The sequence below is a fragment of the Accipiter gentilis genome, chromosome Z (assembly GCF_929443795.1).
Source record: "Accipiter gentilis chromosome Z, bAccGen1.1, whole genome shotgun sequence".
NCBI lineage: Eukaryota > Metazoa > Chordata > Aves > Accipitriformes > Accipitridae > Astur > Astur gentilis.
In genome coordinates this window covers 77,027,256-77,050,069 of record NC_064919.1, presented here as the reverse complement: position 1 = coordinate 77,050,069, position 22,814 = coordinate 77,027,256, and the positions used below count along the sequence as shown (strand labels likewise).

Genomic DNA, 22,814 nt, shown 5'->3' with positions numbered 1-22,814 from the left:
CAGCCACTGCATAAGCTATTGCTGTGTGACACTTCAAGAACAAGTCTGTCACAGTCTTGTAACATTCTCTTTAGGAAATACCCAAAGTAGCATGATTTTTGAATGTGTGATTTGCGCTAGTGCTGTTTTTGTACAGAAGCTAGTGATTTATAATCTCTGGAAAAAAATAGAGGCTTTTAGTTCATACTCTACGGCATACTGCGATCATATCACAATCCACACTCGATACACATTTGATTTAAGAAATACCCCACTGTAGCAATTTCAAGAAGTTTTAGTTTAACACTGTAAGAACAATGTTCCCCCTTGAAACGGGGCGAAGACATGTACATTGCTAAGACTGAAATAAACAGTGTTTAATAAACCCTCAAATACTGACTGACATTCAGCAGACACTTTCTAGACCACCTTAGTAACTTCCCATAGTCACCCTACTACCCTGCACTGAACTTTCCTCTTTCCTGAGCTCTCCAGTAAGTTTAACCAGGTCAAAACTGCACAGCTTCCTCCCTGCAACAGTCTGTAAAAACCTAGCATATAACTAGAAAAGCCTTGTCACTGCAGATTGTCAAGTTTGCTATGATTTAAAGCATCATTTGCAAAATATAACCTTAAACATACATTCTTATTTCAGGACAAATACATCAAAGTATATTTTATTGACATTCTCCAAACAGCCTGCTAGAGAGAAATGACAATATTTAAACCCAAAACAAAACAAAACTGTAAAGCTTCTAGCTTGCATTCAGTGTAAAAACCTGGAGGTAAAAACAGAAGCCTGGAGTAAAAATATTAAGTACATTTCCAATCCCACAGTGCAGAAAACCAATAACAATGCCATTTACTCTACATTAGAAGTGTTCCCATGTTCAAACTCCACATATATGTTTCTCTTCTATATAAACTTCTGATAACTTATGTACAAATAAGATGTCCAATATCTGTTCTTTAATATAAATATGTAATCTTCATGACTGAAACATTACAACAGTTTGATCAAAAGTACAGAAAAAATCCATTTAATATTTTTTCTAATGGCAGTGTTCAAAAAAACGCCAAAAAACTTGAACCCAAATGACCTTAGAATGATAAGCATTTCTTCACCATAAAAATGAACTGCTCATTCAACATGCGAAGTATTGCATACATGAGTTGCTAGAACTACAATAAAAAAGTCTGTCAGACATGTGCTGGACAGCCCATTCTAGCAAGTGCTAGCTGTAAGATCATATGCATCACATAAGAAAGCATAAGTACTAGTGTATTTTGAAATAAAATGCTACAGACTCAAGTATTGTCCTCACACTACCAAGACTTAAGGCAAACAAGAGTTGGGAAGCTTCAGTTTGGCATAGTTGCATTAAGGTCTCCCCCATCCCCATTAATACATTTATTTTTAACATACTAGAATTTATTTTTAGAGGGCTGCTGATAGATTTTTGCTATACATATTAATACAACTCAGTGTGAAATAATTAACCAGCAAGCCAGTTTAATATCCCCGATCACACTGAGCAGATCCAATTTAAGCAAGTTTTTCCACCAGCTAAGTTTTCCAGCATGAATTTCTAAATTGGTATGAGAATAGAGAAAATATTCAACGTCCACCCTCCCAGTGTAACTGATTTTATGACTTACATCCATTCTTGGGGTATTCTAGAATTTAAGTGTTCAAAATAGATTTGACAGTCAAATAATATTCAGCTTTACAAAGGACAATTATTTGCAGTAAAAATACTTTATATATAAACATACACACAGTAGATCAAAGTCAACAGGCATTTCTTTATGGCTTTTTTCACTGAGGTACTGTGTAACATCCAGCAACAGGATGCAAGTGTTCATATGCTAGGAACACCACATTCGTAAGCTGTGCCACCAACTCATGACAAACGGCAACAGATTGCAAATCCAGCTTCACTGCAGGATTACAGAAAAAGTCTCCCCTTCTGTTTGGAGGGTCTCAGTGCAAGCTACAGAAAGCCTCAAAGGCAACTGGCATAAATGGGGAAAGTTAAAATCAAAGTCTCACTCTATTTAAAGGAGAAAAAATACTCATGGCAAATTAGAACCTCACAGTCAGGCCATTTCTTGCAATTTACAGCAAACATTTGGGACTTAATGTTCCAAGGCAGCAAGGGCATATAGCACAGCAGTCACACAGTAAGACTTGAAATGTGTAGTTAAGCTCTTGCATCTGATTCTTAAGCTAAGTGCATGCACAGGCTTAGACCAGCCAAGCTGCTATTATAATACCACACAAGGTGAAGTGCTGCAAGCCAAAGACAAACACTGTCAGAAAAGATGAGGTTGTCAAGCACGTGACTTCAGCTGATGCCACAGTAGAGAGAAAACCCCTGGTGACTACAAGTTTACTCCTCAGCTGTAAAAAGCTTATCTGTGGTTGCACATTTAGTTGCACCTTCCCCTGTTTATTTTACATGAAGGGGAAATGCAGATGCATTAAGTTCCTAGTTATAGTACTTCCAATCCTAGTACTCTTAGCATAAGGAGAAGAGTTTTTATATTAAGGCAGTGATTGTTGCTGTATGTATTTAGTATTCTACCTTTACATCAGAAAATAATGGGGTTTTGTTGTTTGTTTCTTCTTTAAATTAAGTGGCCATATGGCTACTCCAGCCTAGACATCTGTTTTATTACACCTATGCTAAAAATGTGTTTCTGCAATAAATACTCTGTTAGAGTGAAATGGAGGTTCAAAATATGCTCAGTTAATCATGGCAACTAGTTACTTCCAACCAAGGCTTTTTTTAATCCCACAAACCCACTGAACAGACTGCAGATGCTTGAGTTCCTTATATGAGGATACAGCACATTTAAAACTCAGAGCTTAGCCACATACAATTCATATTTAATTTATATACACTTTATAATATCACCACTCAGATCAACAAATTCATCATCCCTGTTGACCAAGTCATCTTCATCTTCCAAGTCTTTCCAGGTGCTAGTGGGTAAAGCTGGTTTGACGGACTGTCTCTGAAGCAAAGCAAATGGGAACAAGGATGACAAACGGGCAGAATTTCTCAGCACTGGAACAGAATGTAAGTCTCCAGAAACAGCTTGACTATGTTCTTCAGCCATTTTCACCTGCAAACTTTGCACTTCCTCCATCAAGTCCAAAATGTTGGCAGCTGTAGCTATTGTACCACCACCATGAAGCTGGGCTTCAGGAATCCATCGTAAATACCGTTGTGCCCAGACTTTGATTTCAGGGCCATCAATGCAAGGTAACAGAAGACCATGATAGTCAACAGGTTTACTATGCCAGCTATCATAAAACTCCCTGAAGCTATTAGGGGGTTCATCTGAAGAATTTATGAACTTGCCAATTCTTTTACCCAGAATGTTTTTAATTAAATGATCTGTTTCCTCCCTGAAAAATCCTCTCTTCGTGGAAGATTTTGTTTGCGTCAATGGCAAAGAAAGTTGCCGCTGATGCTTTAAGAGGAAAGAAAAGAAAAATACACTGAAATAAACATTGATGGGACTTTAGAAAACATCTTAAGAGGAAGAAAAACATAACTTGTATTCAGAAAATATTTATAAGCAACAAAGTCACTTAAACACAGCCACTGCTTTGCTACGTAGTCTAAAACTGTTACTCTTCAATGGCTAATACACAAAATACTTGCACACAGCATACTTAGTATTCCCAGATACCTTCCCCGCACTGTAACTGTAGCAACGAAGTGTAACACTGAATTTTGATTTGCAAATTCAAATTTGTAACTTCATTAACACTGAAGCATTTTTCTTTGAAAAAGGAGAACTCTTTGCATACATTGAGGTATTAGACTCCCGTGTTTAATTTAAGCTAGCCACACAAATCAAAGAGCACTTAGTTTAGAAGTTTTTATCCAGTGGTTCTTCATTGCATCCCACTATGTAAGAGTTCTCCCATTAATGCTGTAGATCATACTGGCAGTGTCTCACTTGAGAATGCTTTGTACAGAACAGGATTTAACTAACAGGTATATTATGACTGAAACACAGTACTCCAAACAAACTTTTCTTACTGAATTTGTGCTACTTTCCAGTAATGAGATGGTTGACCCATAATCCTTCAGACCCTCGACAGTTTCTGTTATTGGTGGTCCCCCTCCCCCTCCAAGTGCAGGCACACAGTCCAATTACAATCAAAATCAGGGAGGCAATTATAAACCTGCTATGTATTTCAGTTAGGTACTCCATGGAACAACAAAATAAACTCACTTCAAACATGTCAGTGCAACTCACCTGGATGTTAAGTCCCGGAAGTTATCACTACACTTGCACAAAAGTATGAAGAAAACATCCCTAAGTTCACAGCTATGCAGAGTAACTGTAAAACAGCGATTTATAACTGAGGTGGGTGCAAATCGTGTTCTTAAGATCCAGGTGAGTCTGAGGTGTACATGTATTTTGTCAATTAAAAAACTTTGCACCAATACTTCCACTGTGAATACACTTGAAATACGAGTTGTGCAAAATACTTTTATAGTTTAAAAAAATAGTTAAGCAGCACACATCTTACTTTGAATCGTGCAGTCTTCCGGTGACTTTTATCTGGTTTTGGCTTGTCTGCATAAAGAGGGTTGTTCAGGAAAGCCTGGGCCTTGGGGTCAAACTGCACAGACCAGTCCCACACAGTAAGAAATCTGAAAGGACTGCTTTGTGTATTGAGGCTTTCACCACTCTGCCAAAACAAACAGGTCACAATTAATACTGCTAGAAAGGAATTCTGACTAAGTCAAGGTGAAATTAAACAACTGGCTTTTCACAGAAGAGGCCAGAGTTAGAAATCATGAGTGATGTTGCATGTATTCAATCACTGAACATTATTAGATGCAAGTGAGTACAGACAAAAAGGCTATCTATATATTATCCTCCGTAACTTCAGACAGTATTTCAACAGCACAATTAGCACCAAGAATGCTTTTCACAGTTGGAAATAAGATTAAATAATCTAAGGAAAAAATAAAGTTTTGAATATTGGGAGATACACTTGAATTCTTCAAATACAGGGGGCATATTAGGATTGTGGAATAAACCTCTCCAAACTTCAAAATTTAACTGCACTTATGCAGTGCTACCAGTTTAAGTTTTATGATCAACACTTTATTTATATGGAAGACAGTGATCTTCACTTTGGGTTTTTTTAGTCTCTCTGCAGCCTTACAGAGGATACTCCCATTGCTTCCAGCTTCTTAGGCCAGAGAAAAGCAGGAACCAAATGTAAATCAACATTCAGGAAATGTTGATTTTGGAATACAACAGAATATACTATACAAGAATTTTGTAGATAACTTATTCTGCAGGACAGCAGGATATTCCTCATCTGTTAAGGAGCTCCATTCTTACTGAAGAGCAATAAACATGAACCTAGAGCCAGGCATTAAAAGTAATATATTCCCGAGTTATTTTCCTTTTGTCATCATAAACTCCTAAGTCCTGAACTTGACTCCTTTCACCCCAAACTGCATTTGTTCACCCTTCAGGGGACCACCCTTCAAATAAGTATGAAAAACATGCTACTAGGGTGGTGGGGTTTTTTGAGTGTTTGTTGCTTGTTGGTCAAACCTGCTGTCCAACAAACTGCATCCACAAAATAACAAACCCTTACCATATTAGTGTCTTTTTGATGTTGTGAGTTGAAGAAGAAAGTGCTAAAAATTGGCACATAGAGGCTGTCTGACAGGACAGTTAAGTAAGTTTCTGTGAACTCAAATGCTGGAGGATACTGTTGTACCAACTGCCAAACACAATTTAGCAGGAGCAGAAAAACAGGAGCCTAAGAAAAGGAAATACTGCATCAGTTTCAGAAAAAAAAGTTTCACCATGCAGACTATTTATTTTATAGTAGTTAGTGTCTCCAAATAAAAATAGTACAAAAAGCAACCTGGTTAACTACAGAACTACTGCATATAACATTCACTAAACTCTGAAGCATCTGAGCTACCCTTGGCCAATTGTTGACAGAAGAGATGAACACTTTCTAACCTGAATTTGCACACACTAGCTTGCTATGAAATTCACTGCTATGCAGCTTTTAACATTGGCAAAGCAAAACCAGTTTATAGCAATTCTTGATCAGAACTGGTCAGTTGACACTTATGATTTCTATTCTTTATAGCAATCTGATCTATTTGTATAAACAAAAACGGAGAGGTGAGACTGCAACACCTAACAAGACAGTATAAAGTTAAGCTCTAGATGTGACAAGAATAGGCAATTCACCTGAGTTATTTCTATGGACACTACTACCATTTAACACAGTTTAAAGGGACATGAGATACATGTCTTTCAAAAGGCTCGAAATTGAATGGGTAATTTTACATTTGTTCTCTTTGCTTAAAAAGACATTGCTGAACTCTAAATAGAAAAAATAGTGACACTGTACAAAACATCAACCCATAAAACAAAACAAAGTTAAAGATCCTCAGAGTAACTGGAACTTCCAGACTGACATCTAAAGCCCTCCTTATGCCAAGTAAACTTTTAAATAGTAAGGAAAGTAATAAAAACATCATACCTCCTCTTTGTCACTTCTGCGTAAGTGGTTACAACGATCCAAAAAGCCATGTCCTCCAATCACCCACTCCTTCTGAATAAGGCTCTGAAAGCCTGACTTTGTTCTGCTGTATGAATCCATCATCACTTGAACCAGACTAGAGATTACACAGCACAGATCAGTAGCACTCTCTTCTATGGAAGAGAAGAGAAACCACATTGCCTACTAAGCCATGCCTAAAACTTTGGGTAAGAAGGCAAAGTATTGTTAGCTTCACATAAACAAAATTGTATTTTAAGATCAGAGAAGCACACAATTTCTTGCAAGTGTTACCATCAGACAGAAGTTAATCCATGTTTCCAATACTTCCCTTTGCAAAAATGTAAGGTTTCTTGTACACTTATACTAGGATAATACTTTGACAATAAAACCTGCAAAACCCAAGCTTTTATTACTGTAACTTTGATGCCTACACCCTTCAGTCTCACACAATGCACATACTGTCCCTCCTACCCTATGCTACCAGGTCAGCTATCTACCCTTACCCCTCCTATCCTGCATGCAGCTTTTCAGAAGGTGTCAAATTGCCTCCTCATGCAACATGCATTCTTCACCCTTCAGGTGCCTTCTAGAAACATCTCTTCCCCATGATAGGTTTCTCAAATGGCAGTGTGTGGAAAAAAAACCCCAACTAAATCCAAAGATTACTAATCCAAAAATAGCTTAATGGTTAACATAGAGCTGGTTTTCCATGTGATTACTCAATCTAGGAAAACAAACTGCTCAAGATGCGTACAATAAGCGTGTTCTTTTATGTATTTTTAATAAAGAGACTACATAGTATTCAGTGTGTATCTGGAACATAAAAATGTCCTTTTAGAAAGTGTTCATGCTCTATGTTCTTTGTGTAGGTGTGTCCCCCCCATCCCCTTAAAGTACAGCAAAAGTCCTAGGAGACCTTTTATAAAATAAGTTAGGAAACAGAGTGCATAAACAAGAGGTAGCATGACTTTCCTGCCAACTTATCAGCAGCTTTCTCATCCACAGAATACTTCTCTTAACCTGGAACTATGCTTTCCATATTTTTCTAACTACAGGAAGCATTTCCAAGGGTGTGAGATTTAGGTGTCTGGTACATTGAGTACTTTATGAATTTTACCAGCCTCTACGATAATTATAAACTTAATGCTTATGATACATCCAAAGAAATTAAAACGAAATTTAAAAAAATACATAGGATAATCTCATTAAATTCTTACCTATAAGGAGAACATTTGTATGCTGTCTTTCCAGACACTCAACAACTTCTATTGCTTTCTTCAAGACTCGCCTGTTGTGGTACAGGAGAAGATAAGTGAACATTTTCATAGCATTTTTACAATTCAGTTTCTTACATTAGTTTCCCCTAAAACAGGTTAGAATGTTATACTACTGAAACTTGACTACTCCTTTTTCAAGTTATCTTTGTACATTTGTAATACAATACTTTATTCTGGATCGATAGCATCCTTCACACACACATTGAAGTATTACAATTGCTAAGAGCCAAATCTTTATCCTGGAAAGAGTCAACATCACCACACTTATGTTTTCATCTACTACATACTACATTTCTCCCATAATGTGGTTTTAAGAGGCAGAGGGAAGGATCAGCAATCAGATCTTCTAAACATGAAGACAAAATTTATTCAGAGATTATCATTACACAAGGAAGACTGAGTGGAATTAAAGACCACAAAACCAGATGTAATGCTGTTGGTTTCTAGACTTAACTCTTCATAAAGTTGGTTATTTTCAGCAAAAGTTTGCACACAATTAGGATTCTCGTAACTGCTTACGTCACTAATAGAAGCTGACAGTTTATTTCGTAAGTGTGGAGTTGTCAGATTGTTCTAGCATCTAGAATAGCTGAGAAGGCATTCCTACTAACACCAAGAGCCAAGACCAGGCTGATCCAGGAAGCAACTGGATTGAAGTGTGGAAATGACCAGCCTCAAAACAACGCAAGTATAAAAACTTGGGCTGGCATTTACTTTAAACTACTCGTGATCTTGGTTATGTCAATGCATTTCTCAACATATGATCTCTACTAGAACCTCTCATTCAACATACATTTAAATTCTGGATTAAGGAATGAGTAACTATCAATATTTATTGATTGTTATTAAGACTAGAAATAACTAAAGCTGACTGCAGAACACTGCAGAAGCACTTCATGGTAACAAGCTGATCACAGAATAAACTGGCAGACAATAGAGCTAGCACAAAGTAACACTGAAAACAAATAAAACCCCTCAACATTCCACTATCACAAGCCTTAAGTTAGCCAACACCATTCCAACACTTACTCACTGTGGACTGCTGAGAGAAGAAAAAAGAACTTGAGGAACAATCAGGAGAGGAAGGGGACAAAACTGAGAACAACTGTCATTTTATAAATCTTTGGTGGGCTAACATCTTGAATACTGCAGTTCATCCCGTCCTAAAGGATATTACAGAAGTAGAGAGTACAGAGAAGAATGGCAAGGCTAGTCAGAGACAAGGAATAGTTTCATGCAAGAAACAAATAGGATTCTTCAGTTTGGAAAGAAGGTGACTAAGTGCAGGAGGGAAATTACTGGATCAACAGTTTTAATAGGTTTGCTGGAAGAGTTGTAATTGGAATGATCTGCTGCTTCTCACATCCTTTAACGTGGGAGGTTTAACACAAGCCCGCACTGTAAAAATACCATCTCAAGTTGTAGAAATAAGATATATAAATGGGACCATAAGTCTGTCTTAATTTTCTTTCCTACCGGAGATGAAGAATGTCGTCATATTTCAAGAAACTAGGTAGAAAACCCACTACAAATGCATCTAACAACAATTTGAAACCCAGAAAGTTACAGATATAGCAAACCTGATTATCTCTAGCCAGTTTGTGCTCTCCAGTAATGACAACCATTTCACATCAGTTGCCCAGAAGTCTGTACTGTTATCTGCAAAAAAACCAAAACCAAAAATTATATATGTTCACATATATGTAGTGCTAATTAACAGCCATCCATTGTATCACTCTTCAGTTATGAACTGTTATAAAACAACCAATACTAAGGAGTCAGTAAATCCTACTCACTGTTAAAGTCAACACCATATAGCTAAATGAGGAAGTAAAGTAGTCCTACAAACACCAGTAAAGTTTTACAGCACCATAGGCTTTTAGAAAAAATATGCTGTAGGTTCATAGCAACCAAGTAAATAAATCTGTTGAAAAAATGGGAAAGGAAAAAAATAAGTTTAATCAGAGGTGATGTTTCCTCCAAGTTTCAGCTGCCTTCACTGTAAAGCATGATTTATATAAAGCTTAACATAAGGAGGCTGGATTTTGAAAATCATTACCATTACAGCCAGAAACACAAATGGGTTTTGAAGACTACACAAATTTATGTAATGTAAGACTACCTGAAAAAGGTTTTAAACAGTTTTCACTGCAACTGAAGAGGCAATACATCAAAAAGGGAATAGCTAAGATAAACCAGGAGACCAAGTACAATACCACAAAGTCATTAAAGTCTTATGAATGTCACTAGGACTTCTGTAGCTTTTTAAATGCAACCTAAATCTCTACTGCTTTTATTTCTATCAAAGCCAGTATTCAGACACTGGAAAGCTCTCACAATCTGATACAGTCAGTTAAAACCAGAATAGATTACTTTTCCTGCATAAAACAAACCTTGAAGCCCAAGGTCTACGACAGTTCTACTACTGCAAAACAATTGAGGTATACCACACTTCCGTCCTTACCTACACTTTCCCCCACCGCTTCAGTTCTGCATGTTCTGTATAACTTCCGTTCACCTCCCAAAGTCTCTCCGTATGCTTCCAATGCTTAATTCCAATACATACTCACTTCTGTCTTGTTTTCTGCAGCTTGCATCTATGATCCTCAAGTGCACAGGCATATATCTATTTGGTTCCTGTAGGTGTTCTGCCTCCATGCCTGCTCATGCCCCTCATTCTGTTCACTACACATTTAAAAAAAAAAATAATCTTTCTTTCCCTGATTCATCTCACCCTGGCCAAACTGGCTCTCCATAAAAGCATTAGAATGCATCTTGAAAGCTTCCTAGTTGGTTCTGTTCACATTAGATGTAGTTTTCTCCAATCTTTTCTGATTAACATATTCAAATTCACTTCCAACCTGTAAGTATGATACCCTTTAAAGTACATATATTACAGTACAACACCCTTTACTCCCCAGTTCATCCTCTTTCCATCCGTGTTTTAGAATATTTCCTTGCACCCAAATCTCATGTTCCATTTAGCCTGCCATCACTATCTGAAAAACCTGTCCATCCTGAATCAAGGCAAAATTATAGTACCAATTTTGAGTCCTTCAAAAACACCCAAAACCCATGATACCAAGGAAAAGGGATTTCCGTCTTTTTTCCTGTAGAAATAACAGGCTTTCATCTGTAACAGTAACACTTATATTCCATACTGAAGTTTTCTTCAGTTCTCTTACATTATGGACAGTACGGAAGAGTTTTACAGCAAAACGTTGAGTAGCCACATTAAGTGTGGCTGGCTGTTTGTTTTTTTCAATCCTGCTCTACCACAATTAGACTCAACCACTTGTGTGCAAGCCTCTACAAACCATTGCTTGGTCTCCCCAGCCAAAGTCATCTCCAAGTCAAAACAGGAACTTCTTTTGAAAGGCACAACAAAACACTTGCAGCTTGTGTTATCTCTTAATCAAGGTATTGTGCTTAATAACATCACAATAGAGAGCAAGCTTTCCCTTCCTTCCTATCTTCTAGGACAATGAAGAAATACTCTGCTAGGATTTGAGAACTTAAATGTTCAAAGTCTCATTTAAGGTATGTGGGCAAATAGCATACACTGAGAATTGTGAGCACTCCAGCAAAATCAGCATCTGCCTTTGCAACAGTTCAAATAAGAGGAACAATTTAAGAGGATGCAAGCTGTCCCCTCCCATCAAAATCCTCTTTCAAGCAGCTACCTACTCCTGTGGTTTCTGCTTTGCTTAATGAGGCTTTTTATAAGTGGAACTTCAGTTTGGGCATGTGTTCAGGAAATTTAAGTCACACTGGAAGTTCATAGAATCATAGAATGGTTTGGGTTGGAAGGGAACTTGAAGATCATCTAGTTCTAACCCCCCTGCCATAGGCAGGGACACCTTCTGCTAGACCAGGTTGCTCAAAGCCCCATCCAGCCTGGCCTTGAACACTTCGAGGAAGGGGGCATCCACAGCTTCTCTGGGCAACCTGTTCCTGTGCCTCATTACCCTCACAGTGAAGGATTTCTTCCTTATACGTAATCTAAATCTACCCTCTTTCAGTTTAAAGCCATTAATCCCTCGTCCTATCACTACCAACACTGTTTTCAGCACAAATCCAAAATGTAGCTCCATACTAGCTACTATGAAGAAAATTAACTCTATCCCAACCAAAACCAGCACAATGTCCTTGCAAAAAGTCCCTCTCCACCTTTCTTGTAGGCCCCCTTTAGGTACTCGAAGGCTGCAGTAAGGTCTCCCCAGAGCCTTCTCTTCTCCAGGCTGAACAATGCCAACTCTCTCAGCCTATCCTCATAGGGGAGGTGCTCCAGCTCCTTGATCATCTTCATGGCCCTCCTGTGGACTTGCTCCAACAGGTCCATGTCCTCCCTATGTTGGGGGCCCCAGAGCTGGATGCAGTACTGCAGGTGGGGTCTCACAAGAGCAGAGCAGAGGGGCAGAATCACCTCCCTCAACCTGCTGGTCATGCTTCTTTTGATGTGGTCAGGATACTATGGCTGCAAATGCACATTGCTGGGTCATGTTGAGCTTCTCATCAACCAACACCCCCAAGTTACCTAAATCAAGTTAACTAGGCACATACAGAACAAAAATAATGGTTAATGCATTCAGACTTCGAAAAAATAGTAGTATGGTAGTCAATTTCTGTAAGATCCTAACACTTCTGCAAAAAGTTACCTGAATGGTTTTCTCAGACTGCTAGTCCGTAGTGCTATATTGAGTGAGCTATAGTCTACTAACAACACTTATTAAAAAAGCTATAAGACAAAACCACTTACTGGAATGCAGTTTTAACATATTCCTTTTTGCTTCAAGTAATACAAGACAATGATACAATTACACCATTGAAATATGCACTATTTCCTGGGAGATGTTAAATGACTTAAATTCAAGCTTTGCCTTTTTCCAAGAGAGGGCAAGTTACCAGAAACTACATTAAAATATAGGTAATTATTTTTAGCTCCTAAGACTCACTGTGGATTTGGCAGTGTATTCCAGACAAAATCCTCAATGTAAAACTCTGGCAAATGCCTCATGTATCTTGGACTTCTCTTCAGGTGTGTCACTGAAATCTTTAGTACATATTTACCAGAAACCATTCACACTGATCTGCAATCAATATCAACTTACCAGCTAAATTCCATGTATAAAACCAATAGGACTTGGATACCATCTGTGGGCTACACTGACAATAGACAGTTCCTTAATGATGATCCCTTTAGTTATGTCCAACATCAATAGCCACAGCTGAACTGCCCCAGTATACTGCATGCCACCAGACAGAGGTTATTGCAACATTTACCCTCATTATCTTGTAGAAGACCCACTGTCCAAAATGGCCCAATGGCACATTGCACAGTTGCAAGGTTCTGTGGAGCTTTTCTCATGCCAAGAGGCAATGTCAAAGTACTGTTTCATAACAACAAAATAGAGTTCCAGAAAAAAAAAGTCTGAAAGCATAGATTATACTTTCACATGGCTCCCATTTTTACTCCTTTCAAGTAGACTTACTATTTACAGTAGTCCATGTTTAGCCCTACAGCCAGAGTGACAGAATTTTAAGCAAGCTCACACTTCATATGTTTTGAGATGTGACCAGTTTGTAACAAAAGCTAGGGCAAAAATTAATTAGCCTTTAGACTCAACTCTTGACATAGCACAAAGGCTAAAAGGTTAACACTTAACATTCAGTTTCAATGCACTGCAGAAGACTGAAAAATCCTCTCCCATAAATTTCAATCCAGCTAGTGTATTCCAACAAACATTTCAACTCCACAGTCTCTCTAAAAGTAATTTTCAGACACTGTGACTGCTTAGCAAGAAGTGGTAAGTCTAAGAACTACAAACCTCCATTAACATGCCAGTCACAACCACAGTCTTCAGTTACATATTTAAAAATCTGCTTTTAACCACCGTCAAAAGCAAGACACCAATGAAGACAAGGACTGCATTCATGAGACTTAAAACAGCATTGTTATGCTTCGCATCTCAGTCACGTTAGAGACAAAAGACTACTTTAAAGTTTGACTTACCTATCAAAAACAGCTGTTTAAATTTTGTATATGCAGTCTGGATATCTTGCAGAGATGGAAGGCTGCTTGACAAGTCATCTGTCTTCAGGAGTTCATAGGGAGGTTTGCTAATTGTCTTATAGATTCTAAATCAAATCATCAAGAGATTAAAGCCTTCTACTTCACAAGTCAAATAATGTACCAACTATTGTAACTGAAGAAAAGTTAAAAGGTATGGTTTTAGAAACGGCTATATTACTGAAAGATATACACCCTGGAAAGCTAAGGGCCTCCATGCATTCAGTACTGGCTGGAAGCTTGCCTACAAGCTTATGACAAATTTTGCTGCTCTCAACTGTTACACCAATAAAATGATATTCCTGTATGTTTGTGCAGTTATGAATATTACAAGCATTACTGCATTTTTACTACTGCTTCTTTAGTACTGTCTTCACTAGACACAACAGAATTACTTTACTAGTAGGCTATTTAGAGGTGAATGCAGAAAGAAGAGATGGATAGAAACACCCAAACCTCCCAGCAGACACTTAAAATTGTTCTTGATTTTAACAACTAAATTACGTTCTGATACCTAGCTGCCAGGTCTGCTAATGAAACACATGAGTAAAAGCAAGAAGAAAAATTTGGACTCACATGAGACAGTATACCTGCCTTGTACTTCCCTACCTATCTGCTATTTTTTCTCTAGGAGGAGAGGGAAAAATACCAGGCCAGATGAGCCTTTGGTTTGGACCCAGAACATCCCCTCTCATTCAGGCTCCACAGCTCAGATGAACATCAGCTGAGGAAATACCTCTATTGTCATGCTGGCTTTTTATTGTCAAGATTTGGGAAAAGTTGCTCTAGCTCATACTTCAGAAGTGAAGCCTTGCAGGCACTTGCCCAGACAGGACAGAGTACTTTTGTTTCCCATACGTTGTAGCACAGAAGCCTGCTTTAAGTGAGAACTACAGGCGTCCACATCAGAAATGCAGGTTACTAGACCTACTGGAAGATGCATCAGGTAAGAGAATTGAGGGAAAGCAATCATTTGTCAATTATGATTCCTCTTCCAAATTGAAGTAAACAATGTGTGGGACAATCTGGCTCTGAACAGCTTTTTCAATAAAAAAGGTTGTTAATTGTAAACATCTGCTGTGTGCTTGAGTTCAGACTACTATTACAATGGCATGGTAACACACCCTTACGGACAATTTGTAGATATATTTTTAAATATTAGTGGTTAACCACTAGTACTCCATAGCAAAGAAAGCCACCAATACTGCCCCAAGTTCAGATGGTCCCAGACAAGGGATCAAAATATCAGTTGATACCTTGTTACAGCTTACTGCTAGTTTTACTTACTTTCACCTTATGAAATAGCATTAAAAAGTTTTAAGTCATGTAAACTTCTCCATTTCAGGGGAGAAACATTAGAGAATCTGCAGGAAGGGTCAAAAGCCTTTCCCATATGAGTATTACTAATTTTATAAACAAAAGAGGTTTTAATAGCCTAATCAAGTTATTTTCTCTTAGTTCTGTGTGATTAACAGGTTCTCCATCTATGAGGAGAAAGGAGCTAGCGGCAAAGCATTACAAATTATACATACTAGCCTGATCTAATAGCTTGCTGCTAAATGAGTTCTCTCCAGGACACCCAACCGGTTAAAAAAAAGCCAGAAAAAAAGAGCAACAAGTCATTGCTTTAACTCTCAGCCAGGCAGCTGTGCTCTTGCCCTTATGTTAACTGTGGCATTTTTCAGACTGCTGAGCTAATTCAGCTCACTACCTCAGCTGAAAAAGTGCTGTCTGCGATGGCATCTGAACCTAGCAGTAGTGAACTGCTACATTGTCTCAGTCATTTTAGGTCACTTTTATCTAAAGTTATTTAAGAACACAACTCTAGTTCCCAGAAGATTGCAGAGTTCAGGGAGATTTAAAACTCAGCTTGCAAATCCATGTTTAGAGATGGAATCTAAATTTCTCTTACTTGCAAACACAATTGACCCCATCAGCTAATGATACTTTAACTGTACTTAAGACCTACAGGCTTTGGTGCTGCTTTACCTAATAACACACCACAGTTTGTACAGAGATTCATCTGATACGTATATGTATTTCCGCAAATAAGCCTTCAGTGATGTTACAGTCCTGCACAATTGACCAATGCTGTTAGGCCAAGGGCTTAAACCCATTCCACCAAAGAAAACTACTTTTAGATCTAGAACTTGTTTCCTGATGCGTGCAAGCTTAAAGATACAGCATATATGGAAAAAGAGAAGCAAGGTCCATACCAAGCAAAGTGTTGTGGACAGAATAGCTATTACTGACCCATCCAAGAAGGCTTTTTGCATTTGTGAACTGCTGTCATCCTGTTCTTTGGGAAATGCAGACATTTTGAGAAGAGCAGCACCGTTATGGCAAGACCAACACCAAATCTGCAGAAAGACATTTACCAGGTGATAAAAATTGGTAAACTCTCCCATACAAAGTATTTGCTTAAGTGACTGAGCAATTACAAGAAATTTCTCCATGCTATGCTTCACTGAATTTTTGGTGTATTCAACAAACCCATCTGTAGAAGCAAACTTCTACATCTGCACCAGAACTACATGCCTCAGTACCCTGTTATCACTTGCAAGTTTTAAGTTAAGCTTTGTACAGGCACAGGGAAACATAAAATGTCAGATTGTATCAGAACATTGCTTTCTCAACTGCCCTCTTAGGTAAAAAAAATTGATAAAAATGCCTATGGCCACATTAAGTTGGAAGATAGGCCACAGCAAGATAGCTCTTGTAACTCATATATTAGCCATCACTTTCTCCACGCAGATACAGTAGTGTTTTTCTTACAGTTCAGCCTTGAGGCAAGCTACGCATAAAGGGTCATCTGGGTTTATGAAATAAGATATTAACTCCACAACTAAATCAGATTACATAGTTACAGGTATTCCTTTTAGCAAATCAGTCCTCAAAGCTTCTTACTTCTCTTTTGTCCTGGGTTCAGCTGGGATAGAGTTAATTTTTACAGCAACCTGGGAGGTGGGGGGCATAGCCGGGGCAGCTGACCTGAACTAGCCAAGGACCTACTCCATACCATGTGCCATCATGCTCACTATATAAACGGGGAGCGGGCCGGGCGGGGCGGCTCTCAACTTTCCGTGGGGGAAGTGGTGGAGCGTCAGGTCCAGTGAATTGGGCTGTATGATATTTAACTGCTAAATAACCTGCCAATGCATGTCATTGTATCTATAGCGTCTATATGCCATATCAAGGGTATTATTGTGAGAATTATCCAAATGACTACAGGATGGACTTCTGAAACTGAGCCAAGTACAACAGCGATAGAACTTGAACTGGCACCCAGCAATTTCCTCAAGATCAACATCTTCGACCTGCAGACCAAGGGCATGAGTTGCACCAACTGTACTAGCCACAAGATCCAGAGACAACATACAACGGCCCAACATCTCACCATCTCTCTCTTATCCTGAAGAACTGTTACAACAGATAGTGCCCCAAAATCGATGGACACATTAGAGGGATAGCCCATAGGCTAAAGGAACACCGTGTGTGTGTGTGTGTGTGTGTGCGAGGTCAGGGCGGGAGGGGAGTCCATATACTTATATATAAGACAAGGAAAGTAGTAGTGGTTGATTGGAAAAAAGTGTAAGATCTGGGCATGATGTAGATGGTATAGAATAAGGGGTGGATAATGTCCTGGGTTCAGCTGGGATAGAGTTAATTTTTACAGGAACCTGGGAGGTGGGGGCATAGCCGGGGCAGCTGACCTGGACTAGCCAAGGACCTACTCCATACCATGTGCCATCATGCTCACTATATAAATGGGGAGCAGGCCAGGGGGGTGACTCTCGACTTTCGGTGGGGGGAAGTGTCGGAGCGTCGGGTCCCGGGTGGTGAGCAGTTGCACTGTGCATCACTCTTTTTGTATATTCTTTCATTAGTACCATTGTTGTTGTAATTTCTTTATGTTGTCCCAGTAAACTGCCTTTATCTCAACCCTTGAGGCTTCAGGTTTTTTTCTTTTCTCTCCTCCGTCTCCTCCCTATCCCACCGGAGGGGGCAGGAGGAGTGAGCGAGCGGCTGCGTGGTCCTTTGTTACCAGCTGGGCTGAAACTATGACACCTTTACACATAATTTCTTGACTCACACCTACTACTTGAAGCTCTCAAGCTGATCTTTAAACTCGCTTTGAAACTGGTAGTCAGTATCATTTTCATCAGGAATATTACACAAGTCAAATCAGGAAGTTAAAGTTCTGCTACCAATTTATACTAGCCAAGAGGTACACCTCAGAAGGATGCAGAAACCTCACAATCAACAAGAGCGGAAAAAATGGCTAAACTGTCCTTTCACTGCCATCTCAAACTGATTTAATATGGTCAAGCTATTTTGAAACCAGCATTCCCTAAAGAATCTGGAAATAATTAGAAGAGTTCTACAAGGCCTCTGAACAGTGGACAAGGGAAGAGCTGCTGATGTCATCTGTCTGGACTTCTGTAACGCCTTTGACAGTCACCCACAACATCCTTCTCTCTAAATTGGAGAGATAAGCATTTGATGGATGGACCGTTTGGAGGGTGAGGAATTGGTTGGGTGGTCGCATCCAGATGGTAGTGGTCAATGGTTTAATGTCCGGATGGAGATCAGTGATGAGTGGTGTCCCTCAGGGGTCCGTACTGGGAACAGTTCTGTTTAATACCTTCATCAATGACATAGACAGTTGGATCGAGTCCACCCTCAACAAGTCTGCAGACAACACCAGGCTGAGTGGTGCGGTTGACATGCCTGAGGGACAGGATGCCTTCCAGAGGGACCTGGACAAGCTCAAGAAGTGGGCTCATGTGAACCTCATGAGGTTCAATGAGGCCAAGTGCCATGTCCTGCACCTGGGCTGGGGCAACCCCCAGCATCAAAGCAGGCTGGGAGATGAAGGGATTGAGAGCAGCCCTGCCCAGAAGGACTTGGGGGTACTGGAGGATGAAAAGCTGGACATGAGTTGGCAATGTGCGCTTGCAGCCCAGAAAGCCATAGTATCCTGGGCTGCATCAAAAGAAGCGTGACCAGCAGGTCGAGGGAGGTGATTCTGCCCCTCTGCTCTGCTCTCGTGAGACCCCACCTGCAGTACTGTGTTCAGCTCTGGGGTCCTCAGCACAGGAAAGACATGGACCTGTTGGAGCAGCTCCAGAGGAGGGCCACAAAAAACGATCAGAGGAATGGAACACCTCTCCTATGAGGACAGGCTGAGAGAGTTGGTATTGTTCAGCCTGGAGAAGAGAAGGCTCCAGCGAGGCCTTGTTATGGTCTTTTGATACTTAAAGGAGGCTTGTAAGAAAGACGGGGACAGACTTTTTAATAGGACCTGTAGCAACAGGACAAGGGGTAATGGTTTTAAACTAAAAGGGGGTAGATTCAGCCTAGATATAAGGAAGAAATTTTTTTTTTTTTATGATGATGGTAGTGAAACACTGGATGGAACAAGTTGCCCAGAGAGGTGGTAGATGACCTATCCCTGCAAACATTCAAGGTCAGAATGGACTGGGCTCTGAGCAACCTGGTCTAGCTGAAGATGTCCCTGCTCACTGCAGGGGAGGTTGGACTAGATGACCTTTAAAGGTCCCTTTCAATCCAAACTATTCCATGATTCTATGAATGCAAGATGCAATTAAAAAAACCAAACCACTTCTGTTTCTGTGTAACAGCTGCTGTAATTTGTCTGGTTGACTATGTGAGAAAGAGTGAACCAAACTATTTTGAACTTCACTACCTGAAAGGACAAATTAGGCAGGACAGTACAATGCCATCTTCTCCACAGGCCAAGTAATTTAAGAGCATGAAGAGGACATGGTTTTCCTTGGAAATTTGATGGCCATGCAGCAACTATGGTAAGACCTTATAAGTAAGGTTACTTTGCTTCTTGTTTCTACCTACTTTGTCTTACTGGTTCTTGAACTCCAGTACAAGGTAGGAAGCCAAAGCCAGCTTGCTACAGGGCACAAAACAGTATATTTACCTTCATTTTCTGTTGAGACTGTTAGAACTAGTTTTTCAGTTAGGCTACTTGGCTTCGTAAAAATGCTGCATCATCACAACCATACTACTTACCAGCACCCAAGCTAGGTAACTGGAGGTATTCGGCTATACCTGTACGTGCATGGTCTTCACCTCAGTATCCAAATAGCATTTCAAGCCCTACATCCTGCCCCAGTCAGATGGCAGTCAGTACTCAGTCTCATGAAAAACAGGCTGATGAATAGACAGACTAGTAGTATATGTAGACTACAGGACATGAGATATCTGAAGTAAGTAAGTGAGGGCTGTGAACCATACATATATATTTTGCTTCATACTGTTTCAGGGAATACAGAATACATCAAGCACTTCTTGCAACATGTTTCCCCTTCTATAGATGACTAGGCATACATGCGAGCTGTTAAAAACAAAAAAGTTCTGAAAATATGCAGTAACATTTGAAGTGCTAGCTGAAATTTTGTCTTCTCAATAAGTTTTTTTACCCTCAGCCATGCATATATACTTACAGGAATGCCTCTGCCTTCATACTTCAAGATACTCTCTTCAGAAACGCATATGGGAACAACAAAATACAAAGGCAGCCTAAGACAACAACAACAAAAAAAAAAAAGAGTTTCTTGCACTTAAAAACTGAACAATCTCCAAGCTCCTTTTAATGATTGTGAGTGTTCTAGCCCACATGCTAATTATATATTCAGTCTTACTGCTACAATAATGTTTCCTACTAGATAATTATATTGCCCTTAACACCCTCCCTTTATTTTCAGCTGGATAAAGTATTTTCTTCCAATAGAGCTCTTCATTACTTTCACTGCAACATTCCCCTGCCTTTCCAAGGCTCCAATTGAGTCCTACAGTTAATTTTATCACCTAAAACTGATCCCTAAGACTGCCTCAGTTCTCTCATTCTTTGCTGCTTCAAAACATGCCTTTGTAGTATTAGATAACTAGTTATGTTTCAATGCCTTGTAAGCAGTTCACATCACAATCCAAGAATGTAATTTAATATACCATGAATTTCCAGTGTCAGCCAACACTATTTATGTTCAATATCCACAGAAGCAATAAAAAGAAATGCTTAACCTCAGCTTGGGTCTCTCAAGACAGTTCTAGAATAAATAGTTAAAACTTCTTTGAAAATTGGTGTTTGTTTCCAAGGTCTGTGAAACCTTTCAGGATTTGACTATTAAACAACAGTAGTACACAAAGCCTTGTATACACCCTAAAGGGTTTACCGATAGATGTTACTTAGCTAGACTGGTAGAAGTATACATCTCTAAACTTCCACTAAAGACAATGCAACAACTCCTATCAGCATGTTTTGGAGATACCAAAACCAGTTTTAAACCAGTTACTCTTTCTCCACCCAGCCGCCCAACTAAACCAGAAAATCAAGTGCATTTAACTTGGAATTTTACCAGAGTAAAGGTACAGGACTGAGAAAATATCATCCTAACCAGTATGACAGAAGCGTAGGCACCAGACCTACATATTTTCCATTCCATCTTGGGAAAGGTATTCTTCACCTCCAGAGATATTCAAGGCTTGACTGACCAAGGTCCTGAGTAGTCTGAACTACTGTTGAAGTTAACCCTGCTTGAGCAGGGACCGTGTAAGATGACCTCCTTGAGGTCCCAAATCAAAGTATCCCATAAATCAAAATGGAAACCAGATCCCCAAAAAAACCCTAAAGAACTGTATAATGCTCAGCATCAAAGGCAGCACTGATTTTGGGAAATCTTAGTGAGATAGATATCCAAGGTTCGGTATTAACCATAGCAAGCTTACTTTTCAGAGACTCTGTAGCCTTCATTGGTAGTCACTGCTTTGTATTTTGCATTCCCTTTGGTCCGCTCCAACTCACCACGCCAGTCCTCAAGAGTTTCAAACATCACTGTTTGGTTTCTTCCATCTGTCAGACATCAATAATGGTAACTTTGCAGACTATCAGGAACTCTAATACAAAAGCATTCCTAAATCAAGGACTTAGTTTTCATTAAGGTAAGCAAGAAAAAACCTCTTGTGTACAGTAAGCCTCAAGTCAAAGATAAATTGCCTTTGTACACCATGCTGCTTCTGTCTGATCTTTAAGAACTCATCTTCTGTCAAATACTGCTTTAACTAATAACTTCAGGAATAGTTTCTCCTATAGAAATTAGTCAGCTCTTATGGAACTTCCATACAGTTGAGGCTGTCCTCACATTGAGCCTAAAACCCAGGATGCTGTGCACCAAATACCATTATATACTAGTGCATCTGACTGGCATCTAATAATATAGGCTTACATATAGAATTAACAATGATACCAAAAGCCTTTCTGCAATTCAGATACTGCATTTCATTTAAAGTCCATTCTTTTATCATGGATGGGAGTTTTGCACTGAATAGAACATTTCAGGCACTTGGTAAGAGCAGAAAATTTATTACAGCAATTCAGTCTCAATCATTTCCGCTGAGAACTTTTCCTGTATTTCTATTTAGCCACCTCAGCAACAGTTATGACAACAGGTTGATTTAGCCTCAGATCTCGTATAACCACCATATAATTTATGGAGTACGGCCAATTGTTTTAGGCATCCACCATAATTAAGTATACTGCAACATCAGCTAACATTTAAAATACCAAACAGGGCCAGAGTTTCCACAGAAGATACAATGGCAAGTTGAAACTTTCCACCATAAGGAGATAAGGTAGATGAAAAATTTACAGCTGGAAACAGAACATCATTAATAAGCTCTAATGGACAAGTTAAGATTTTAAGAGTATCAGACCATAAGAGTCATAAACCCCAAGTCTGCTTGGTTTGGCCTCCAACAACTTTATAAAGAATGAGACCTAGGCATTTATTATTGAAGATAATTATTAAAATATGGAATTGGGCACAACACTTCATGGTGCTATAAAGACTAGGCTTCTCACATTTGATTAGTCTCT

General features: G+C 39.2%; 1 protein-coding gene across 1 annotated transcript in view; it reads right to left on the bottom strand.

Annotated features, from left to right (window-relative positions):
• Nucleotides 1-640: 640 nt before the first annotated feature.
• The window catches only part of MTMR12 (myotubularin related protein 12), a 37,457-nt gene continuing 15,283 nt past the window's right edge, over nucleotides 641-22,814 (bottom strand). Inside the window, exons 7-16 of the mRNA XM_049796013.1 lie at nucleotides 21,668-21,791; nucleotides 20,386-20,461; nucleotides 16,157-16,263; nucleotides 13,847-13,971; nucleotides 9,414-9,492; nucleotides 7,774-7,844; nucleotides 6,536-6,708; nucleotides 5,627-5,794; nucleotides 4,538-4,699; nucleotides 641-3,462 (exon numbers count right to left, since the gene is read on the bottom strand). Coding sequence (XP_049651970.1) covers nucleotides 2,878-3,462; nucleotides 4,538-4,699; nucleotides 5,627-5,794; nucleotides 6,536-6,708; nucleotides 7,774-7,844; nucleotides 9,414-9,492; nucleotides 13,847-13,971; nucleotides 16,157-16,263; nucleotides 20,386-20,461; nucleotides 21,668-21,791 — 1,670 coding nt within the window. The 3' untranslated portion in view covers nucleotides 641-2,877. The remainder of the gene's footprint in view (nucleotides 3,463-4,537; nucleotides 4,700-5,626; nucleotides 5,795-6,535; nucleotides 6,709-7,773; nucleotides 7,845-9,413; nucleotides 9,493-13,846; nucleotides 13,972-16,156; nucleotides 16,264-20,385; nucleotides 20,462-21,667; nucleotides 21,792-22,814) is intronic.